Source organism: Muscardinus avellanarius (assembly GCF_963383645.1).
Source record: "Muscardinus avellanarius genome assembly, chromosome: 18".
NCBI lineage: Eukaryota > Metazoa > Chordata > Mammalia > Rodentia > Gliridae > Muscardinus > Muscardinus avellanarius.
In genome coordinates this window covers 37,702,964-37,724,435 of record NC_137804.1, presented here as the reverse complement: position 1 = coordinate 37,724,435, position 21,472 = coordinate 37,702,964, and the positions used below count along the sequence as shown (strand labels likewise).

The 21,472-nt window shown below is 51.2% G+C and overlaps 2 protein-coding genes across 2 annotated transcripts; one reads left to right on the top strand and one right to left on the bottom strand.

Annotated features, from left to right (window-relative positions):
• Positions 1 to 425: 425 nt before the first annotated feature.
• CALR (calreticulin) lies at positions 426 to 4,927 on the bottom strand (the record flags this gene model as incomplete). The annotated part of the gene is made up of 9 exons (XM_080715072.1): positions 426 to 626; positions 709 to 801; positions 2,664 to 2,807; positions 2,987 to 3,100; positions 3,181 to 3,390; positions 3,493 to 3,587; positions 4,012 to 4,215; positions 4,377 to 4,478; positions 4,837 to 4,927. The coding sequence occupies 9 exons, from the start codon at positions 4,925 to 4,927 to the stop codon at positions 426 to 428; spliced, it is 1,254 nt and encodes a 417-aa protein (XP_080571198.1).
• A 5,979-nt stretch (positions 4,928 to 10,906) lies between these two features.
• On the top strand, positions 10,907 to 21,024 carry FARSA (phenylalanyl-tRNA synthetase subunit alpha; the record flags this gene model as incomplete). The annotated part of the gene is made up of 13 exons (XM_080715079.1): positions 10,907 to 11,068; positions 14,433 to 14,570; positions 14,654 to 14,752; positions 14,819 to 14,937; positions 17,882 to 17,974; positions 18,063 to 18,191; positions 18,269 to 18,384; positions 19,324 to 19,408; positions 19,501 to 19,600; positions 19,694 to 19,862; positions 19,943 to 20,020; positions 20,140 to 20,254; positions 20,886 to 21,024. The coding sequence occupies exons 1-13, from the start codon at positions 10,922 to 10,924 to the stop codon at positions 21,022 to 21,024; spliced, it is 1,527 nt and encodes a 508-aa protein (XP_080571205.1). The 5' UTR covers positions 10,907 to 10,921.
• Between the last annotated feature and the right edge of the window lie 448 nt (positions 21,025 to 21,472).

Sequence of the window (21,472 nt, the reverse complement as noted above, 5' to 3'; positions counted from 1 at the left end):
GACAGAGAAGAGCCCCATTCTTCCTCAGTGCTGGGGAGCTGGACCTACCCCTTTTTCCTGCCCCCCTCTGGGCTCCAGGAAGGAGAGCAGATGGAATCTCAAACCAGGGCTTCTTCCCTGCACCTTCCCCGCCTCCCAGAGTTGGAGGGTAGTGGTAGGTAAGGGATCAGGGAGACAAGGGGACAGAAGAAGGAAAAGATGGCGATCAAGAAAATGAGAAGCAGGGGTGAAGGAGATTCAGAGACGAAAACACCAGTTTAAAAAAAAGGAGGGGGGCGGGGGAACTAAACAAAAACGCACCCCAAATCTGAACCCGCCTGGAAAAAATGAAAGTTCTCGAGTCTCATAGAGACATTATTTGGCGTGGCCGGCTGTGGCGGGAGGGCCCAGGCCTCAGTCCAGCCCTGGCGGTAGGCAGCTTGGCCTTACAGCTCGTCCTTGGCCTGGCCAGCGGCATCTTCCTCCTCCTCCTCCTCTTTGTCCTCCTCATCCTCTTCCTCGTCTTTGTCCTCCTCATCATCATCTTTGTCCTCTGCCTCCTCCTCCTCCTTGCGTTTCTTCTCCTCCTCCTCCTCCTGAAGCCTCTGCTCCTCGTCCTGTTTCTCTTTCATCTTCTTTTCTGCTTCCTGCATGGATGGACCGCACCCCTCAGCGGCTGGCCCACCAGCCCTGCCTGCCCCCCTGATCAGAACAGGGACCCCGGCCCACCTTTGTGACACCCCACGTCTGATTGCCAAACTCCTCTGCATAGGACTCATCGTTGGTTATGAGGAAGTTGTCAAAGATGGTGCCAGACTTGACCTGGGAGTGGACGAGAAGAGAGGTGCTCAGAGGCGATACTGGAAGCCCTGGCTCTGAGCAGGATGCTGCCAACATTCCTGACAACCACATGCTGCTGCAGTCTCTAAGTCTGTTGTGAATACTCAGGTGTAATGATACTCGCCTGTAATTCTAGTACTTGGGAGGCTGAGACAGGAAGACTGCAGGTTTATGCCAGCCTCATTAAGTTTGTGAGAATCTAAGATCCTGCTTAAAAATAAAATAGGGCTGGGGATAGAGCTCACAGGTAGAATGCCCCTGGGTTCAATTCCCAATAAAAATCACACACACACACACTCACTCACTCTCTCTCTCTCTCTCTCTCTCTCTCACACACACACACACACACACACACACACACACACACACACACACACACACACACGGGGAAGGGAGGGAAGGTATTTATACTGCTGCTCTTGCAGTTCAGGAAAAAAACAAAACAAAACAAAAAAACACACCTGTAATCCTAGTACTTGGGAGGCTAAGACAGGAGGATTGCAGGTTTGAGACCAGCCTCAGCAACTTAATGAGGCCCTGTTTCAAAACAAAAAATAAAAAATAAGCCACACTTGTAATCCCAGTACTTGGGAGGCTGAGACAGGAGGATTATGTAAATTAGAAGCCTCAGCTACTTAGTTGAGGCTCTTAGAAATTTAGTGAGAACCTGTTCCTCCAAATAAAATATATAAAAAAAATAGGACTGGGAGTATAGACCAGAGGTAGAAAGCCTCTGGGTTTCATCCCCAAAGTGTAAGCGCGCGCGCACACACACACACACACACACACACACACACACACACACACACACACCAGGGCTAGGGGTGTAACTCAGAAGAGTGTCCCTGGGAGTCACTGCCTGGGCTCAGACTCCAGCCTTGCCGTCTCCTGTGACCTTGGACCGCTAACCTCACTCTCCTGCAGCCTCGGTTTCCTCACTTCTAAGACAGGACTCACTCCTTTGTTCAGATATTCTTCGGGAACCTCCTACGTGCCAGGAACTGTCCTGGGTGTAGGAAATATGTCAGCAACAAAACTCAGTCTCAGGCAACATCCTTTTTCATCTGAGTGTGGGAAGCATGCTAGCACACATAGGCAAGAGCTCCACCGCTGAGACACATCCCCAGTGCCTTGAGGTTTTCTCCCTTCCTTTCTTTTTTGTGGTACTAGTGATTGAACCCAGGGACTTTCTGAGCTACAGTTCTAGCCCTATTTTTCTTTTTTCTTTGAAACAAGGTCTCACTCGGTTGCAGAGGAGCTGAGGCTGACCTCAAACCTGTGATCCTCCATATCAGCCTCCAAGTACTGGGATTAGGGATGTGCAAAACCACTCCTAGCACACCCTCTGTGGTACTGGGATTGAACCAGGGGCGTACCATCTCCAAGCTATACCCCGGCCCCATTCTGTGTGCTTTGTTTTTTTTTTTTAAACATGGTCTTGATAAGTTGCCCAGGCTGACCTGAAACCTGTGATCCTATTTCAGCCTCCCAAGTACTGGGATTACGTGTGTGTAGCCTGTGCTAGGCTGCTTGATGTTTTCTTTGCATGCTACAGATCAAATCCAGAGTTTAGCACACTTTGGGAATGCTAGACAAGCACTCTCCCACTGAGCTACACCCCAGTCCTCGATCTTTCTATCCCTGCCCTCTGTAGTTAAATGAGTTTATTTCCATTAATACTTAAGTATTAAGTATTAATAAGTAAACCTTTAGAGGGAGTGCTGTGAGGATCCCCTAGAGGCAGACCAGAAATTCTCCAGAAAAATCTACACTGTCCCTTTTCTTCAGGTCTCCTGGGTGACCCTATCCCCTTGAAATCTTTTAGGGAACTTTCTGTGTCTCACCTGCCAGAGATCTAGCCCCAGCACAGCAAAACTTTCAAAAGCATAGATATTGGGATCAGGGGAGTACTCGGGGTTGTCGATTTCCGGATGGATCCATATGCCTTTGTAATCTGGGTTGTCAATCTGCCGTGGCTTCCACTCGCCCTGCAGAAGAGAACCAGAAGGTGAGCAGGGGTGGGCACAAGCCCCACTGTGACCAGGAGCCCTGCTCAGAGCCCAAGCTCACCTTTTTGTTTCTTTGTAGCACTGAGGATGGGACCCAAGGCCTCACCCATGTTATCCCATCACTAACCACTGAGATGAGCCCCAGCCCCCAGACTCACCTTGTACTCCGGGTTCTGAATCACTGGTGGCTCCCACTCTCCATCCATCTCTTCATCCCAGTCTTCAGGCTTCTTCGCGTCAGGGTCAGGGATGTGCTCAGGCTTGTCCCAGTCCTGGGGGACACCAGAGAGTAAAAATCGGGCCAGCTGTCCGCCATACCCTCCAGTGGAGAGCACCCGCCCCAAGCATCAACCTCAGGCTTGGAGTCTGTGGGGTCATCGATCTTGGCACGCTCATCCCAGTCTTCTGGCTTGGAAGCATCAGGATCCTTTATCTTCTTGGGGGGCAGGAAATCCCAATCTTCCTCCAAAGAGCCAGACTCCACCAGGCTATTGTCAATCTTCACCTCGTAGGTGTTATCCGGCCGTACAATCAGCGTGTACAGGTGTGTGAATTCATCATCCTGAAGAGGGAGGGAGGTGAGTAGCCACGCCTACCAGCCTGCCTCTAGGCCTCCCTGAGGACAGCTGCTCAGCACCACCCCAGGGCACACCCCCAGGCACACCTTGCAACGGATGTCCTTGTTGATCAGCACGTTCTTGCCCTTATAGTTGAAGATGACATGAACCTTCTTGGTGCCAGGGCCACAAATGTCCGGGCCTAAGTGAGAAACACATTCAGTTAAGAATCACAGGCTGCCCACCATGGGGCAGAATGGAAGAAGACCCAGTTCTTAACCTCAAGTCTGTCAAGGCTGAAAAATGAGGGTCAGATCCTGATTCTGTCCTTAAAGGACTACCCACCCCCCAAAAAAACAAAAAAACCCCAGCATCCTCATCTTTGAAATCAGGACCTATATAGGTATGAGCATGCAAATTAACATCCTAGATCTGCAGTCACAACAATAAATTGTTACTGTGATCTATCCTATCTACCCTCCAGAGGAAAAAAGCCTCAATTGATTACTTCGGTGCTGTCTACCCTCTCAGTCTTCGGGGTTAGAAGAGATCAAGATCAAGGGTCCCAGTCACTCTCCACTCTCCGACTAACTGGAGAGAGGTCAGCACCGGGGCAGCACCCTCACCGAACATGATGTTGTACTCAGAGTCTCCGTGCATGTCTGTTTGGTCCAAGTTATCAGGAAACAGCTTCACGTAGCCACCCCCGCAGTCAATGTTCTGCTCGTGCTTCACAGTGAACTGCACCACCAGCGTCTGGTCTTTGTTGCTGAAACGCTCAAATCTGGACGACAGGGCGTAAAAGCGGGCGTCCTGGCTCGTCTGTAGCCCTAAGATGAAATGCGCGTGTGGTCATGGGTGGGCTCCGACTCCAGAGGACCCGGGTCAACTCCCCATTGCCTTCCTCCACCTGCCCGGGCCCAGGCTCTGTGTGCTGACTTCCACCAGGAATTCCTCCTGGATCCAAATACCCACACTCCCGGACTCTTACCTTTATCCTTCTCCTCATGACCGTAGAACTTGCCGGAACTGAGGACGAATTTGCCGTAATCAGGCTTGTGTTTGGATTCGACCCAGCGGTAGGTCCACGCGTCTACGGAGGCAGAGAAAATCAGCGCGGCTATGTTGATACCCCCCAAAAAACATACACATCCAGTATCTGCCAAGAGCCACAAGCAGCTGGATGCAGGGAAGATACCCCGACCCTCCCCATCCCAGCTCTAGTCTGACAACTCAAGGCGGCCGAAGGGATCCTCGGATGAACCCTAATTCCCACCGCGGGAGACCGCTGCGTCCTCCACGCCCCACAGGGACGCAGAAGAGGAATCGCCCGCGGCTCTGGTCCCCAGGGATCCCCGTGTTGGCCCTCTGATCGCTAATTATAAGCGACAAGGTACATCTGGGCTGGGTGGGGGGGTACCGGCCGTGGTCGAGGCAGGACCAGGCGTTACCTCCGTCCAGAAACTGCTCCTGGAAGTACACGGAGGGGGCGGCGGCGGCCAGGCCGAGGAGGCCGAGCAGCAGCGGCACGGACAGCAGCATGGCGGGCCGAGGGGGCGGCGGCTCGCGGGCCCTTTAAAACGATCCTCCAGCAGCGGCTCTGCAGTACGGACAGACGCCGTCGCCGGCTGCCGATTTTATATCCTCCCGCCTCTCAAACTACCCTGACCCGGCCTTTGGGCCAGCCTCCAGCACGTTATCATTGGTCTAGAGCCACAACCGTCTCTGTCCATTGGACCCTGGTCGGCACAGCAAGTTAAGCTGTGCCTCGGAACGCTGGGATCCCAGATGGCTGATTTCTATTGGTCGCACCACCAGCCAATGAGGGTGGACCACGCGTTGTGGGGGACGCCCACTGTCGGGGTGGGGGCCGCCAGCATCCCGGGTCAGGTCATATGACCAGGCCTGAGCCCAGCCCCGCCCTCGCCCGCGCGCGGAGCTCCCCATCTGGGCGTTTAAAGAACCCGCGCGCGAGCGTTAGCGTCCGTGTCACCTCGCGAGACCCGGACCCTATCCCTAGTTTCGCCCCCTTTTCTCCTCTCTGCGAGGAGGGGTGAGCCAGGACTTCTTAGCCCCTTTCTGCTCTGCATTTGGAGGATCCCACCCACCCGGATGCGACCGTGCACTCCGCCCTGGATGGGGCAGAGGACACCAGAGCTCTAGGGCTTTGAGGCCCTGGGGGTTGGATGCACCCCGGAGCTACAGCCCTGCAGGCCAGTGGGGGCAGTGCCAGCTTCCTCCTCCTCCTGCCCCTTCTGCCCAGGCAGCCTTCCGACTCCTGCTGTGTGCCCTGGGGCAAGTCACTTGCCTTTCTGAAATCACTGGAGCTGCTGAGAAATCTGGACGTGCAAGCTCGACCGAACGCTACCCAGCAGATGCTTTTAAAGCACTTAGGACTGTCGGGGACAGGGGAGGAAGAACAGAAGGCCCAGAGCTGAGACTCTGTAGGCTGTGGCTCTTAGGGCGGAGGTAGGGCCACTCCCCTAACTGCATTCTCTTTAAATATATTTTATTTTTCCTTTTTTCTTTTCTTTTTCTTCTTTTTTTTTTTTTTAACTGTATGCTAAGCTGGTAAATGAAAGGGTCACCTTGTGGTCTCCCACAAACGGCAGGGCTTTTGCAATTAAACGGCTGTAAGCAGAGGGCAGGGGGGTCAGTTTGAGCAGGAAAGAAAAGACACAGATGGTCCTGGAGATAGGGCCCTAGGTAGATACTCAGGACCCCTGGATTTGGAGTCTACTGAAGCCAGACGCACATGACTGACACTTATCTCCCTGCCCCCTTGCCCTGAAAAAGAGGAAGGAGAACTCGGGGTTTTCCAAATTCTGAGCAAATGAGTTCTGAACCTAGAAACGCTGAAGTGGACCGGGGAAAGGCGGATCCTGGCAAAAGGGTGAAGGGGGTGCTAACCTGTAAATGATAGAAACGGGAGGAGTCACTAGTCGGAAGTTGGGTCTTTGCCTCCTTGCCAGGCAGTGCCCAGTACTTTGCACTGCCCAAGCTGGACTCCCTGGGGCTAGTCCAGGCCTACCAGAGACCCAACCTTTCCTCCATCCTGTGCTCCAGAGACCAAAGGTCTGTGCTCCCTCCCTGAATCCCCTACCTAGAGTACCTGACACAGGGCAGGTTTTAAAAACACTGGATGCAAGCCGGGCTTGGTGGTGCACGCTTATAATCCCAGCATTTGGGAAGCTGAGACATGAGGAGGTACCCCAGTACCATCAATAAAAAATAGGTCTGGGAGTATAGCCCGGAGGTAGAAAAGCCCCTGGGTTTCAACCTTAATACCACACACACACACACACACACACACACACACACACACACCAAAAGGTAAATGAGCATGGTAGCTCAGAGGTAGAAAAGCCCCTGGGTTCCATCCTCAGTACTGAAGAAGAAAAAAAAAAAAATAGGGCTTGGGGTGTCGCTCAGAGGTAGAATGCCCCTGGGTTCCATCCCCAGTACCTCAAAACACTTGTAATCCCAGTACTTGGGAGACTGAGACAGGAGGATTGCAGATTCACATCCAGCCTCAACTACTTAGTGAGTCCCTCTACAACTTAGTGAGCTCTTGTTTAAAATTAAGAATAAAAAATGGGAGCTGGGCGTGGTAGGGCAGGTTTGTACTCCTAGCATTTGGGAGGCCAAGACAGGAGGATCAGGGTTCTCAAACAGCTTCAGCTACTTAGTGAGGCCGTTGCAATTTAGTGAGACCCTGTTTCAAAATCAAAAATAGAAAATAGGGCTGGGTTGTAGCTTGGAGGTATAATGCTCCTGTGTTCCATTCTCAGTACTGCAAAAAAAAAAAAAAAAAATTAAAAAAAATAGGGTTGGAGGCAAAATGTCCCCGGGTTCAATCTCCAGTACCACACACACACACACAAAAAAAAAGGAGCTGGGTGTGGTGGCGCACATTTTTAACCCAAGTACTTGGTTGGCTGAGACAGGATTACAGGTTCATGGACAACCTCAGCAAGTAGTGCGACTAATCAACCTAGTGAGATCCTGTTTCCAAATAAAAAATAAAATCAGTCTAGGGGTGTAGCTCAGAGGTAGAATGCCCCTGGATTCAATCCCTAGTACTGAAGAACAAATACAAAATAAATGAATAAGCCAGGCATGGAGGCACATGCTTGTAATCCAAGTACTTGGGAGGCTGAGACAGGAGGATCACAGGTTCACTGCCAGTCTCAGCATCTTAGTGAGGCCCTCTGCAACTCAGACCCTGTTTTAAAATAGAAAATAGAGCTGGGCGTGGTGGTGCATGCTTGTAATCCCTGCGCTTGGGAGGCTGAGGCAGGAGGATCGCACAGGTTCAAAGCCAGCCTCAGTTACTTAATGAGGCTCTCAGCAACTTAGTGAGACCCTGTTTCCAATTAAAATGTAAAATAGGTCTGGGATTATAGCCTGGAGGTAGAAGACCCTACGTTCCATCCTCAGCACTGCAAAAAAAAAAAAAAAAAAAAAAAAAAAATATATATATATATATATATATAGGATCAGATGTGTAGTTAAGAAGTAGAATGCCACTGAGTTTAATTCTCAGCAGCACACATGTGCGCATACACGTACACACACTCAAAACTAATTCTGCCTATGTCTTTTTTTTTTTTTTTTGTATGTGTGTGTGTTACAAGGAATTGAACCCAGGACCATTCTACTGTTGGGCTACATCCTCAGCCCAATTTTTTTTTTTTTTTTTTTTTTTTGGTGGTACTGACGGTGGAACCCAGAGGCTTTCTACCTCCAGGCTATACTCCCAGACCTTTTTTGAAATATTTTATTTGGAAACAGGGTCTAAGTTGCTGGAAGCCTCACTGAGTAGCTGAGGCTGGCTTTGAACCCGTGTGATCCTCCTTTCTCAGCCTCCCGAATGCTGTGATTACAAACATGGGCCTGTATGCCTGACTCCTGTCTACTTTTTTAGAAGTTGCTACAAAGACCCGGGTGTGGTGGCGCACGCTTGTCATCTCCGCACTTGGGAGGCTGAGACAGGAGGATCGCACAAGTTCGAAGCCAGCCTCAGCTACTTAGTGAGGCTCTCAGCAACTTAGTGAGATCCTGTTTCCAAATAAACTATAAAATAGGTCTGGGAGTATAGCCCGGAGGTAGAAAAGCCCCTGGGTTCCACCCCCAGTACCACCAAAAAAAAAAAAAAAAAAAAAAAAAGTTGCTACAAGAAGAATTTTAAGTTACATATGGGTCTTACATTATTATTATTTTGTGGTACTGGGGATTGAAACCAAAGCCTTGAACATGTGAGGCAAGTGTTTGGCAACTGATCAACATCTGCAGCCCTTTTTTTTTTTTTTTTTTTGTGGTACTGGGGACGGAATACATGGACATCTACCTCTGAGGTACACCCCAGCACTATTTTATTTTATTTTATTTTTATATTTTTATGGGTCTGGGGATGGAATTCAGGGGCATTAGACCTCTGAGCTACACCCCCTACCCTATTTTGTATTCTTTTTTTTTTGAAACAGGGTCTCATTAAATTGCACAGTGCCTCACTAAGTAGCTGAGGCTGTCCATGAACCGCGATCCTGCTGTCTCAGCCTCTTGAAAACTGGGATTACAAGAGTGTGCCACCACGCCTGTCTTTATTCTTTTCTTTTCTTTTCTTTTTTTTTCTCTTTGGTGGTCCTGGGAGTGAAACCCAGAGGCTTTCTATCTCCAGGCTAGACCTGTTTTATATTTTATTTGGAAACAGGGTCTCACTAAGTTCCTGAGAGCCTCACTAAGTAGCTGAGGCTGGCTTCAAACCTGTGAGATCCTCCTGTTTGAGCCATCCAAGCATGGGGATTACAAGCGTGCGCCACCACGTCCGACTTATTCTCTATTTTGAAACTGGGTCTCACTGAGTTGCAAAGGGCCTCACTAAGTAGCTGAGGCTGTCTGCAATCCCAGATCCTTCTGTCTCAGCCTCCCAAATGCTGGGATTACAATCATGTGGTGGCTCATGCTTGTAATGCCAGCACTTAGGAGGCTAAGACAGGAAGATTGCACAGGTTTGAAGCCAGCCTCAGCTACTTAAGCTGTCAGCAACTTAGTGAGACCCTATTTCCAAATAAAGTATAAAATAGGTCTAGGAGTATAGCTTGAGGAGGTAGAAAGCCCCTGGGTTCCATCCCCAGTTTAAAAAAAAAAATCATCCCAGGTCAAATACCCTACTAGTGGTGTGGCCGCATGAAACTCAAAACTGTTTCTGCCTGCTGTGGCAGTACAGGCCCATAATCCCAGTATTTGGGAGGCTGAGACAGGAGGATCATCAGTTTGAGGTCAGCCTCAGCAGTAATGAGACTCTCATCAATCTAGCAAGACCTTGTTTCAAAATAAAAATAAGAGCTGGGCGTGGTGGCACATGTTTTAATCCCAGTACTTGGGAGGCTGAGACAGGAGTATTGTGTAGGTTCAAAGCCAGCCTCAGTTACTTAGTGAGGCTCTCAGCAATTTAGTGAGACACTGTTTCCAAATAAAATGTAAAATAGATCTCTGAGAGTGTAGCCCAAAGGTAGAAAGCCTCTGGGTTCCATCCTGTGCACCACACACACAAAAAAAATAAAATAATAAATAAAATAAAATAGGGTCGATGTGTACTTTGGAGGTAGAATGCCCCGGGGTTCAGCCAGGCGTGGTGACTCACGCTTTTTATCCCAGCATTTTGGAGGCTGAGACCCGAGGATCGCGGGCAGTTCTTTGCCAGCCTCAGCTACTTGGCGGTGTTCTTTGCAATTCAGTGAGACCCTGTTTCCTTTTTTTTTTTTTTTTTTTTTTTTTGCGGGTTTGGGAATGAAGCCCAGGGGCATTCAACCTCCGAGCTACACCCCCTGCCCTACTTTTTATTCTTTATTTTGAAACCGGGTCTCACTGAGTTGCGGAGGGCCTCACTAAGTAGCTGAGGCTGTCCGCGAACCGCGATCCTCCAGGAGTGAGACCTTGTTTCTAAAGAAAGAATTGGAAATAAAAAAATAAGGCTGGGGGTGTCTCTTGGAGGTAGAATTCCCCTGAGTTCCATCCCCAGTCCCCCCCCCAAAAAAAAAGAATGCCCCAGGGTTCAATCCTTAGTGCCACCAAAACCAAAAATTGATTCTAATCTTGAGGTCATCAGTTTACCTGGCTGTACAACCAAGGGCCACTGGCCAAGCAGCGGTAGAGTTGGTTGGAGACTGAGTCCGAGTCCTAAACACCTTTTTTTTTTTTTGTACTAGGAATGGAACCCAGGGACATTCTACCTTTGAGCTACACCCCCAGCCCTTTATTTTTATTCTTTATTTTGAAACAGGGTCTCACTAAGTTGCAAAGAGCCTCCCTAAGAAGCGGAGGCTGTCCTCGAACCGCGATCCTCCGGCCTCCTCCTCCCCAACGCCTGGATTACCAGTGTGCGCCCACGCCCGGCAGTTGCCACACTCTAAGATGGCGGCGCCCAGGGCCTACGCCCCGATTGTCCACACTCAAGATGGCGGCGCGGGCCTGGGCGCCGCTTCCGGTTCCGGGTCGTGGGTCCCGGACACGCCGAGCGCGCCGGGAGCGGGCATGGCGGACGGCACGGTGGTGGAGCTGCTGCTGCGGCGGCTGGAGGGAGCCGATGGTGGCTTGGACAGTGCGGAGTTGGCGACCCAGCTGGGCGTGGAGCACCAGGCGGTGGTGGGCGCGGTGAAGAGCCTGCAGGCGCTCGGCGAGGTCAGGCGGGCTCGTGGACCTGCAGCCCCTTAGTCTGGAGTCCCTACCTCCAGGCCGGACCCCTCCGGTCTCCCCAGCGGTTAACTGAAAAAGGAAGGCCCCCCCGGGATGCGCAGGCGGGGAGTGTGCAACGAGCGAACACGGGCACGCGAATGGGCCTCCAGGGATAAACGTGCACCGAGACCTAATTCGCACGGGAGGGGGCACGGGCTGATGAGGTGCCCGGGTGAAGCACAGGGGACCTGGCGTTGAAAGTTGACCCAGAGCGGCCTGGCCCGGGTGCAGATGATAGACGATCCGAGTCTGTGCTCTCTGAAGGAAAGATATCGCATATTTAGGGCTTCATGGCTGGGCGTGGCCCAGCATAACGAGGTGTCAAGAGAGAGTAGGACCAGAATTGCAAGCCTTCACCTCGTTGGCTTATTAGGAGACACCTCATAGGGATGTCAGGGAGCCGTAGGAGTTGGAGCGAGTCAGACGTGTGTAGTCTATATCACTTTTTTTTTTTTTTTTTTGGTGGTACTGGAGGTGGAACCCAGAGGCTTTCTACCTCCGGGCTATATTCCCAGACCTATTTTATACTTTATTTGGAAACAGGGTCTCACTAAGTTGCTGAGAGCCTCACTAAGTAGCTGAGGCTGGCTTTGAACCTGTGCAATGCTCCTGTCTCAGCCTCCCAAGCGCGGGGATTACAAGCATGCGCCACCACACCCGGCTTCTATATCACCTTTGAGGAGGATTAGGATTGACAGGGTTGGGACTGGAAGTGAGGACAGAGGCCGGCCTGGTGCTGGGTCTGGGCAGGCAACTGTAAACCCTAAGGGCGGGGAATGGCCCAAGACTCGGGTAAGGAGGAGGGAGCATGGATTAAGTTTAGCCTTTTGATTTGAGCAAGAGGAGGCTGATGGATGGTGAGGGCTTCTGAACCACGAAGGAGGCTTAGATCCATGAGGTCTGGAACTGCGCTGTTTGTCAAGCACAAATTATTTGTCCATCTTGCTTTCAGATTTACTCTCTGATTCTGGCTCTAATCCTAGGGTGATGCTGTTGCCTTGATCCCAGTTTTAAAGCTATGACAACTGATCCTCAGATATCTAAGTACCTTGATCAGTGTTACTGAAAGGGTCTGGGGAACCCAAATGTGAGATGTAGGTAATTCCAGTACTTAGGAGGCTTAGACAGGAGAATCACAGTTTTGAAGCCAGCAGGCAGTAACTTAGAACCTGTTTCAAAATAAAAAATAACAGCCAAGCCGGGCATGGTGGCGCATGCTTGTAATCCCAGCATTTGGGAGGCTGAGACCGGAGGATCGCGGTTCGTGGACAACCTCAGCTACTTAGTCCCTCTGCAACTCAGTGAGAGCCTGTTTCAAAATAAAGAATAAAAAATAGGGCAGGGGGTGTAGCTCAGAGGTCGAATGCCCCTGGGTTCCATCCCCAGACACCCCCCCAAAAAAAAAAAAAAAAACAAACAGCCAGATGTGGTGGCTTGTGCCCGTAATATCAGTACTTAGGAGGCACGACAGAAGGATGTGGCTTCAAGGATGGACTCAGCAAGAAGTGAGACTTATCAACCTAGTGAGACTATTTCAAAATAAAACTAAAATATAGGGCTGGGGTGTAGCTCAGAGGTAGTATGCCCCTGGGTGCAATCCTCAGTCCCACAAAAAAATTAAATAAAAGAACCAGGCGTGACGGTGCATGCCTGTAATCCTAGTACTTGGAAGGCTGAGATGGGAGGATCAAAGGTTTGTGGCCAGTCTCAGCAATTTATTTATTCATCCATTCATTCATTTTTGGTACTGGGGATTGAATGTAGAGGCATTCTACCTCCAAGCTACCCCCCAGCCCGATTTCATTTATTTGGAAACAGGATCTCACTTGGTTTCTGAGAGCCTCGCTACATTACTGAGACTGGTTTTGAACCTGTGAGCCTCCTGTCTCAGCCTCCCAAGTACTGGAATTACAAGTGTTCACCACCACGCCTGGCTAAGCCTTAGCAATTTAGAGAGGTCTTCCAAACCTTAGTGAGATCCTTTTTCAAAATAAATAAAATAGGGCTGGGGGTGTAGCTCAGAGGTAATACACTCTTGGGTTCCATTCCCAGTACCACAACAGTAAGTAAATAGGGTTGGGGTGTAACTCAGATGTTGAATGCCCTGGGGAGGCTTAGGAGGATCTTTGAGCCCCAGATATCAAGGCCAGTCTGGGCAATATGTTGAGATCCTGTCTCTATAAAAAACAAGAAAAGAAAAATGAAACGGTCAGCTGGGCATGTTGGTACATGCCTATAATCCTATTACTTGGGAGGCTGAAAACGGAGGGTCGCAGGTTTGAGTATAGCCTCATCAACATGTAGTGAGACTCTCAGCAACCTAAAGAGACTCTGTTTCAAACTAAAAAATAAGGAGACTTCCAGGAAGATGGCGACTAAGAAAAGCAGCGTTTACGAGTCCTGCTAAAACTCGATCTCTGTTGCCACAAAATCAGCGCTTTTCATAGCCAGAAAACACCATCAGCAGAGAAATAAAAAAATGTAAACACAAGGGACAGAGAAAAAAAATAAGCCAGGCGTGGTGGCGCACGCTTGTAATCCCAGCATTCGGGAGGCTGAGACTGGAGGATCGTGGTTCATGGGCAGCCTCAGCTACTTAGGGAGGCCATTCGCAATTCAATGAGACCGTATTTCAACAATAAAAAAGTCTAAAAAATAGGGCTGAGGGGTGTAACTTGGAGGTAGAATGCCCCTGGGTTTAGTCCTCAATACCACAAAAAAAGTAATAATAATAATTAAAAACAAAAAAAGAGCTTGGGGGTAAGTTGGAGGTAGAATGCCTCTCAGTTAAATCCCAGGCCAGGCATGGTGGCACATGTTTATAATCCCAATACTTTTAAGCCGGGCGTGGTGGCGCACGCTTGGGAGGCTGAGACAGGAGGATCACACAGGTTTGAAGCCAGCCTCAGCTACTTAGTGAGACCCTGTTTCCAAATAAAATATAAAATAGGTCTGGGAGTATAGCCCGGAGTTAGAAAGCCTCTGGGTTCCACCCCCAGTACCACCAAAAAATAAATAAATAAATAGAAAATAATCTCAATATTTGGGATTCTGAGATAGGATTGCAAATGGAAATGGCATTTGTCCTCTTCCCAGTGACGGTCTTAGTTCTTTACCTTGCCCTGGGAGGGACAGTCTGTCATTTTATGCCAGTGTTACTTGAGAGGAAGAGTCCTGGCAGGAGGAGATCCTTCCTTTAAGGTGGCTTGGCCAGACGATTCTGCAGCTGTGCTGTGAAGCAGCTGGCCCAGCGCTGTACTGAAGAGACTGGGCTCTGAACCCCACCCCACCTTCTCCTGTTTTCCTACAGGTCATTGAGGCTGAGCTTCGCTCCACTAAGCGCTGGGAGCTTACTGCTGAGGGTGAGGACATTGCCCGGGAGGGCAGCCATGAGGCCCGTGTGTTTCACAGTGTCCCCTCTGAGGGCCTGGCCCAGAGCGAGCTCATGGTAGGAGCCTGGGGGGCAGAGCCCTGGAAGGTGATGGGTGAAGGTCACCCTTGTGCTGTGCTCACTGTAGCCTCTTCCTGTAGCGACTGCCCAGTGGCAAAGTGGGCTTCAGCAAAGCCATGTCCAACAAATGGATCCGCGTGGACAAGAGCACGGCCGACGGGCCCCGGGTGTTCCGAGTGGTGAGTCCCCGCGGGCGGGCGGACAGGCAGGTGATGTCCCGGCCCTCATGTTGCTTGTCTTGGCAGGTGAACGAGGTGGAGGATGAGGTGCAGCGGCGACTCCAGCTGGTCCAGGGAGGACAGGCTGAGAAGCTGGGCGAGAAGGAAAGGAGTGAGCTCAGAAAAAGGAAGCTGCTGACGGAGGCGTGAGTGGCAGCCCTGCTGAGCCAGGGGCCCTGTTGCCTTTGTGACCCTGTGGTGGGGGGTAAAGAACCCACAACAGCCGGCGTGCTGTCAGCCTCCTCCCAGCCCTGCTCAGCTGTCCTGGGCTCCGTGACCCAGGGCCTTGGCACAGGCTGCACCCTCTGCTGAGCACTGCTTTCCCCCTGATCTTCCAGACAAGGAATGGCATCAACTCCCTGCTCATGTCTCGCTGGAAAGATAAAACCCTCATAAGGCCGTGGCCCACTCCTATAGTCCCAGTACCTGGGAGGCTGAGACAGGAGGATTGCAAGTTCAATGCCAGCCTCACAAATTTAGGAAGGCTTTCAGCAATGTAGCGAGACCCAGTTTCCAAATAAGACATAAAAAGGGCTAGGGGTAAAGCTTGGAGGTAGAATGCTCCTGGCTTCAATCCCCAGTACCAAAAAACAAAACAAAACAAAAAACAGACAAACAGTGCAGCAGCACGTACCTAGAATCATAGCAACTTGGAAGGCTGAGGCAGAAGGATCATGAATTTGAAGCCAGCCCTCAGCAGCTTAGCAAAACTCTGTGTGTGTGTGTGTGTGTGTGTGTGTGTGTGTGTGTGTGTGTGTGTTGTACGGAGGATGGAACCCAGGGGCATTCTACCTCCGAGCTACACCCCCCAGCGCCCCCCCCCTTTTTGGGCGGTACTAGAGGTGGAACCCCAGGGACATTCTACATCTGAGCTATACCCCTAGCACTATTTTTTTTTTTTTTTTTTTTTTTTTTTTGGTGGTTCTGGGGTTCCTGGAAACCCTTCTACTTCCAGGCTACACTCCCAGACCTATTTATTTATTTATTTATTTATTTATTTATTTATTTATTTATTTTTGGTAACAGGGTCTCTTAAGTCAGCGCGGCTGGCTTCGAACCTGCGTGATCCTCCTGTCTCCGCCTCCCAAGTGCGGGGATTACAGGCATGCGCCACCATGTCCAGCCCCTAGCCCTATTTTTATTCTTTTTTCAAATAGGGTCTCACTGAGTTGCAAAGAGCCTCATTAAGTAGCTGAGGCTGTCTGTGAACCGTAATCCTCCTGCCTCTTCCTCCCAAATGCTGGTATTACAAGCGTGCGTGCCACCATGCCTGGCTCCTATTTCTTTTCTTTTTTTTTTTCTTTTTCTGGGTCTGGGGATGGAACCCAGGGGCATTCGACCTCCGAGCTACACCCCCTGCCCTATTTTTTATTCTTTATTTTAAAACAGGGCCTCACTAAGTTGCAGGCGCCTCACTAAGTAGCTGAGGCTGTCCACGAACCGTGATCCTCCAGTCTCAGCCTCCCGAATGCTGGGATTACAAGTGTGCACCACCACACCCAGCTTCTTATTCTTTATTTTGAAATAGGGTCTCACTGACTTGCAAAGGACCTCATTAAGTAGCTGAGACTGTCCACAAACGCGATCCTCCTGTCTCAGCCTCCAAAATGCTGGGATTAGAAGCATGCGCCACCACACCCAGCTTAAGACCCTGTTTCAATAAATAAAGAGGGCAGGGGTAGCTGGGCATGGTGGCGCACGCTTATAATCCCAGTACTGGGGAGGCTGAGACAGGAGGATTGCACAGGTTCAAAGCCAGCCCCAGCTACTTAGTGAGGTTCTCAGCAACCTAGTGAGACCCTATTTCTAAATAAAATATAAAATAGGTCTGGAAGTGTAGCCTGGAGGTAAAGAGGGCAGGGGTGTAGCTCAGAGGTAAACTGCCCCTGGGTTCAATCTGCAGTACTTAAAATAAATAAATAAATAAATAAAAATAGTGTTCAATCTGGGCATGGTGGTACATGCTTGGGAGGCTGAAACAGGAGTATTACAGGTTTGAGGCTTTACTCAGCAACTTAGATCCTATTTCAAAATAAAAGAATAAATTAGGGCTTGGGGTGTAGTTCAGAGGTAGAAAGCACCTAGGTTCTATCCCTAGTACCATACAGACAAAAAATAGTGCTGGACATGATGGTACATACCTATTATCCTAGTCCTTGGGATGGTCAGACAGGAGGATCACATGTTCGAGGCCAGCGTTAATAACCAAGTGAGAGTGTTTCAAAATTTAAAATAAAAGCCGAGCCGGGCGTGGTAGCGCATGCTTGTAATCCCAGCATTCGGGAGGTTGACACAGGAGGATTATGGTTCGCGGATAGCTTAAGCTACTTAGTGAGGCACTCCGTAACTTAGACCCTGTTTCAAAATAAAGAATAAAAAATAGGGCAGGGGGTATAGCTTGGAGGTCAAATGCCCCTGGGTTCCATCCCCATACCCGCAAAAAAATTAAAAAGAAAAATAAAAGCCAGACATGGTGGCGCATGTTCGTAATCCCAGCACTTAGGAGGCTGAAACAGGAGTATCACACAGGTTCAAAGCCAGCCTCAGCTACTTAGTGAGGCTCTCAGCAACTTAGACCCTTTTTCCAGATAAAGTATAAAAAAAGTCTGGGAATAGACTCCAGAGGTAGAAAAGCCCTTGGGTTCCACCCCCTGTCCCACCAAAAATAAAATTAAAAATTAAAAAGAAAGCCAGGTGTGGTAGTGCACACTTGTAATCCCAGTACTTGGGAGACTGAGACAAGAAGATTGCCAACTTAGACCCTGTTTCAAAATAAAGAATAAAATAGGGCTGGGGGTGTAGAGGTATAGCCCGGAGGTAGAATGACCCTGGCTTCAATTCTCAGTATCACCAAAAAATAAAATAAATAGGGTTAGGAAAGTGCAGAATGCCTCTCGGTTCAGTCTGTAACACCACAGTCAATAAATAGTAGGACTAAGGATGTGGCTAAGTGGGTTCAATCCCCAGTAAAGAACCAAAAAAAAAAAAAAAAGCAGAGTAGGGCAGAGTGACATGTTGGATGGCACTGGAGTCAACTGGAAAACCCAGGAAGCCTCTTGTGGTGACAGATGCATCCCTTCCCTGGCGCAGGACCCTGAAGACCTACTGGGTGAGCAAGGGCAGCTCCTTCAGCACCAGTATCTCTAAGCAGGAGGCAGAGCTGAGCCCAGAGATGATCTCCAGGTAGTGGGGCCCCAGGGGCCAGTGGCGGCTGTGGGGAGGGGGGTCGGGCTGCCCTCACTGGGCCCATGCACCCTGATTCCTCCCACAGTGGCTCCTGGCGGGACCGGCCCTTCAAGCCCTACAACTTTGCTGCTCGTGGTGTGCTCCCGGACAGCGGCCACTTGCACCCCCTGCTCAAGGTCCGCTCCCAGTTTCGACAGATCTTCCTGGAGATGGGGTGAGCATGGGTCTGGGGGTGCAGCTTGGTGCAACCTTCAAGCACAGGCAGGGCAGTCAGGCAGTGTCTCCCGTCAGGTTCACTGAGATGCCAACCGACAACTTCATTGAGAGCTCCTTCTGGAACTTCGATGCCCTCTTCCAGCCCCAGCAGCATCCGGCACGAGACCAGCATGACACCTTCTTCCTTCGAGGTGAGCTGGCTGAGGCTCAGCTGAGGCAATGGCAGAGGCACCAGGCCTAGGTGGGCTGTTCAGGAGTCGTGCGTCCCATTTTATAAAATAAGATCCATCCTGCCAGTGATCCCAGTGCTTGGGAGGCTGAGACAGTAGGATCGCAGGTTCATGACCAGCCTCAGCTACTTAGGCCCTCTGCAACTTAGTGAGACCCTGTTTCAAAATAAAGAATAAACTGGGCGTGGTGGCGCACGCTTGTAATCCCAGTACTTGGGAGGCTGAGACAGGAGGATCGCAGAGATTCAAAGCCAGACTCAGCTACTTAGTGAGGCTCTCAGCAACTTAGTGAGACCCTGTTTCCAAATAAAACATAAAATATGTTGGGGAGTGTAGCACAGAGGTAGAAAGCCCCTGGGTTATATCCCCAGTACCATAAAAGAAAAAAAAAAAAAGAAAGAAAGAATAAAATAGGGCTGGGGATGTACCTTGGAGATAGAATGCCCCTTGGTTCAATCCTAAATTCTGCAAAAAATAAAAAAGAAAGAAAGAGGTGGGGTAGCTTAGAGGTAAAATACCCCAGTTTACACACACACACACACACACACACACACACACACACACACACACACACAGAGTGTGGATGCAGGCAGCCTTATCTGGACCGGAAGCTCTAGGCAGGGAAGGGGCTAGGGCCTGGTAGCGGCCCTGTGACTGAAGGGAGTGATGAAGTGGTTGGAGAGGAGGGCAGGGAAGTAATGGGACAGAGCTGCAGGTGGGACTCAGGCTTTTTCTCCAAGGAAGGTGGGAGCCATGAAGGGTTCTGGGCAGGAGGATGTATGCCAGGCACCTCTGGCTGCTGTGAAGGCAGACGCAGGAGGTACGCACGCCATCTGTCCTTCAGGACGTGGCTGCCTGAGAGAGGCTCTTTGTCTGACCAGATGATGCTGTGTCCCCCAGACCCCGCTGAGGCCCTGCAGCTCCCGATGGACTATGTGCAGCGGGTCAGGCGGACTCACTCTCAGGGTGGCTACGGCTCGCAGGGGTGAGGCTGGACCGGGACTTCAGGGCTGGGGCGGGGAGAGCAGTGGGGCCTTGAGGGATCCCAGCACAGACTTCACCTCCATCCCCCTGCAGGTACAAGTACACCTGGAAGCTGGAGGAGGCCCGGAAAAACCTGCTGCGTACGCACACCACATCGGCCAGCGCCCGGGCCTTGTACCGCCTTGCCCAGAAGGTGGGACAGAGCAGGGCCGGGGTGGGTGGGCGGTGCTACTGGCCTGCAGCCCCTCTGACCCAAACCCGGGCCGGGTCTGGGTGTCACCCCCAGAAGCCCTTCACTCCAGTCAAGTACTTCTCCATTGACCGCGTGTTTCGGAACGAGACCTTGGACGCCACGCACCTGGCCGAGTTCCACCAGATAGAGGGCGTTGTGGCTGACCACGGCCTCACCCTGGGCCATCTCATGGGCATCCTGCGGGAGTTCTTCACCAAGCTGGGTGAGCGGGCGGGCCATGTGGTGGTGGGTGGCTGTGGGGAGAGCCCCGCAGTCACTAGCCTGACCTGTCCTGCCCTGCAGGTATCACGCAGCTGCGTTTCAAGCCGGCTTACAACCCTTACACCGAGCCCAGCATGGAGGTGTTCAGCTACCACCAAGGTCTGGGGGCACCTGGGCCTGGGATGCAGAGGGAGGCCTGGGTGCGCCTCACCGCCCAGCTTCTGCCATCCCAGCACCACCCACACATGCTGCCCTGTCTCCCCATCCCTCCATCACAGGCCTGAAGAAATGGGTAGAAGTTGGAAACTCTGGGATCTTTCGCCCCGAGATGCTCTTGCCCATGGGGCTTCCTGAGAATGTGTCAGTCATCGCCTGGGGCCTGTCCCTGGAGCGGTGAGTTCTCAGGTGGAAACTTGGGGTTTCTGGCTGCCCAGTCCAGGCGGCGCCATTCACACGTTCATTCATCTGGCAAAGCTTTATGGGCCCACCAGCGCATGCCTGGCCCTGCGTCCTGAGCACAACAGCGCACGTTCCCGCCTCTGTGAAGTTGGGTCCATGTGGAGTGGGAAGGAGAGTTAGCAGGATAAATATGTAGACTCAATAGATGACATCAGGAGTGTTGGAGGGCAGGAAGCGCTAGACGTCAAAGGCAGAGCTGAGGAGACTAGAGGGTCAGGGAAGGCCCTGTGCAGGAGCCTGGAGGTAGATATGCCAGGAAAATGTCTAAAGAAGGGCATTCCGGGTGGAGGGCACAGCCTGTGCAAAGGCCCTGAGGCTGGACTGCACCTGGTATCTTTGGAGAACCATGAGGAGGCCAGGGTGGCTGGAAGGAAGGGAGCAAAGGGTAGAGAGGGAAAAGATGAGGCTGGAGAGGTTACAGGACCGATGTGCCAGGGCCTTATGGACCCAGGGAGGACTTTGACTGTTCCTCTGGGAGGTGGGTGGGTGCCTTCAGAGAGGTTCTAAGGGGGGGAGATCACATGGCCTGACCTGGCATTAAACCTGACCCCCCACACACCCACAGCCCGACAATGATCAAATACGGCATCAACAACATCCGAGAGCTGGTAGGCCACAAGGTGAACCTGCAGATGGTGTATGACAGCCCCCTGTGCCGCCTGGACACGGAGCCGGGACTCCCACAGACCCAGGAGGCTGCGTAACCGGCCGCCCTGGGACAGCCTGCCCTTTGTGGGTTGCTGCTGCCTTCATAGTCCCTGTGCCTCTCACCAGTCCCCCCTTGTATTTATGAAGCCTCTGTGAGGCCAGCCTCCTTCCCTCCAACCATCCCAGAACCAGGATCCAGGGTTCCTTCAGTTGGCCTTCTGTGGGCTGTCTACCTACCTAAGAGGGTGGGCCACGGGGCCCTCAGCCGCTGCTCTAATAAAGCAGGCAGTGGCCCTTGTCTGCTGCCTTTCTTTAGGGATCCTGTGGGGTCCTCCAGTTTGGCGTGTAGCCCAATAGAGAAGTGGGGCAAGGAATCCATAGGTATAAGCAGTAAATCAGAGGTCCTCACCCTTTCCCGGCCAGCCTCTGCCAGCTCATCTGGGGACACTACCTGCAGTGAGCTGGTCACTTGTAAGTGAACAGAAAAGACGTCCTGTCCTGCTA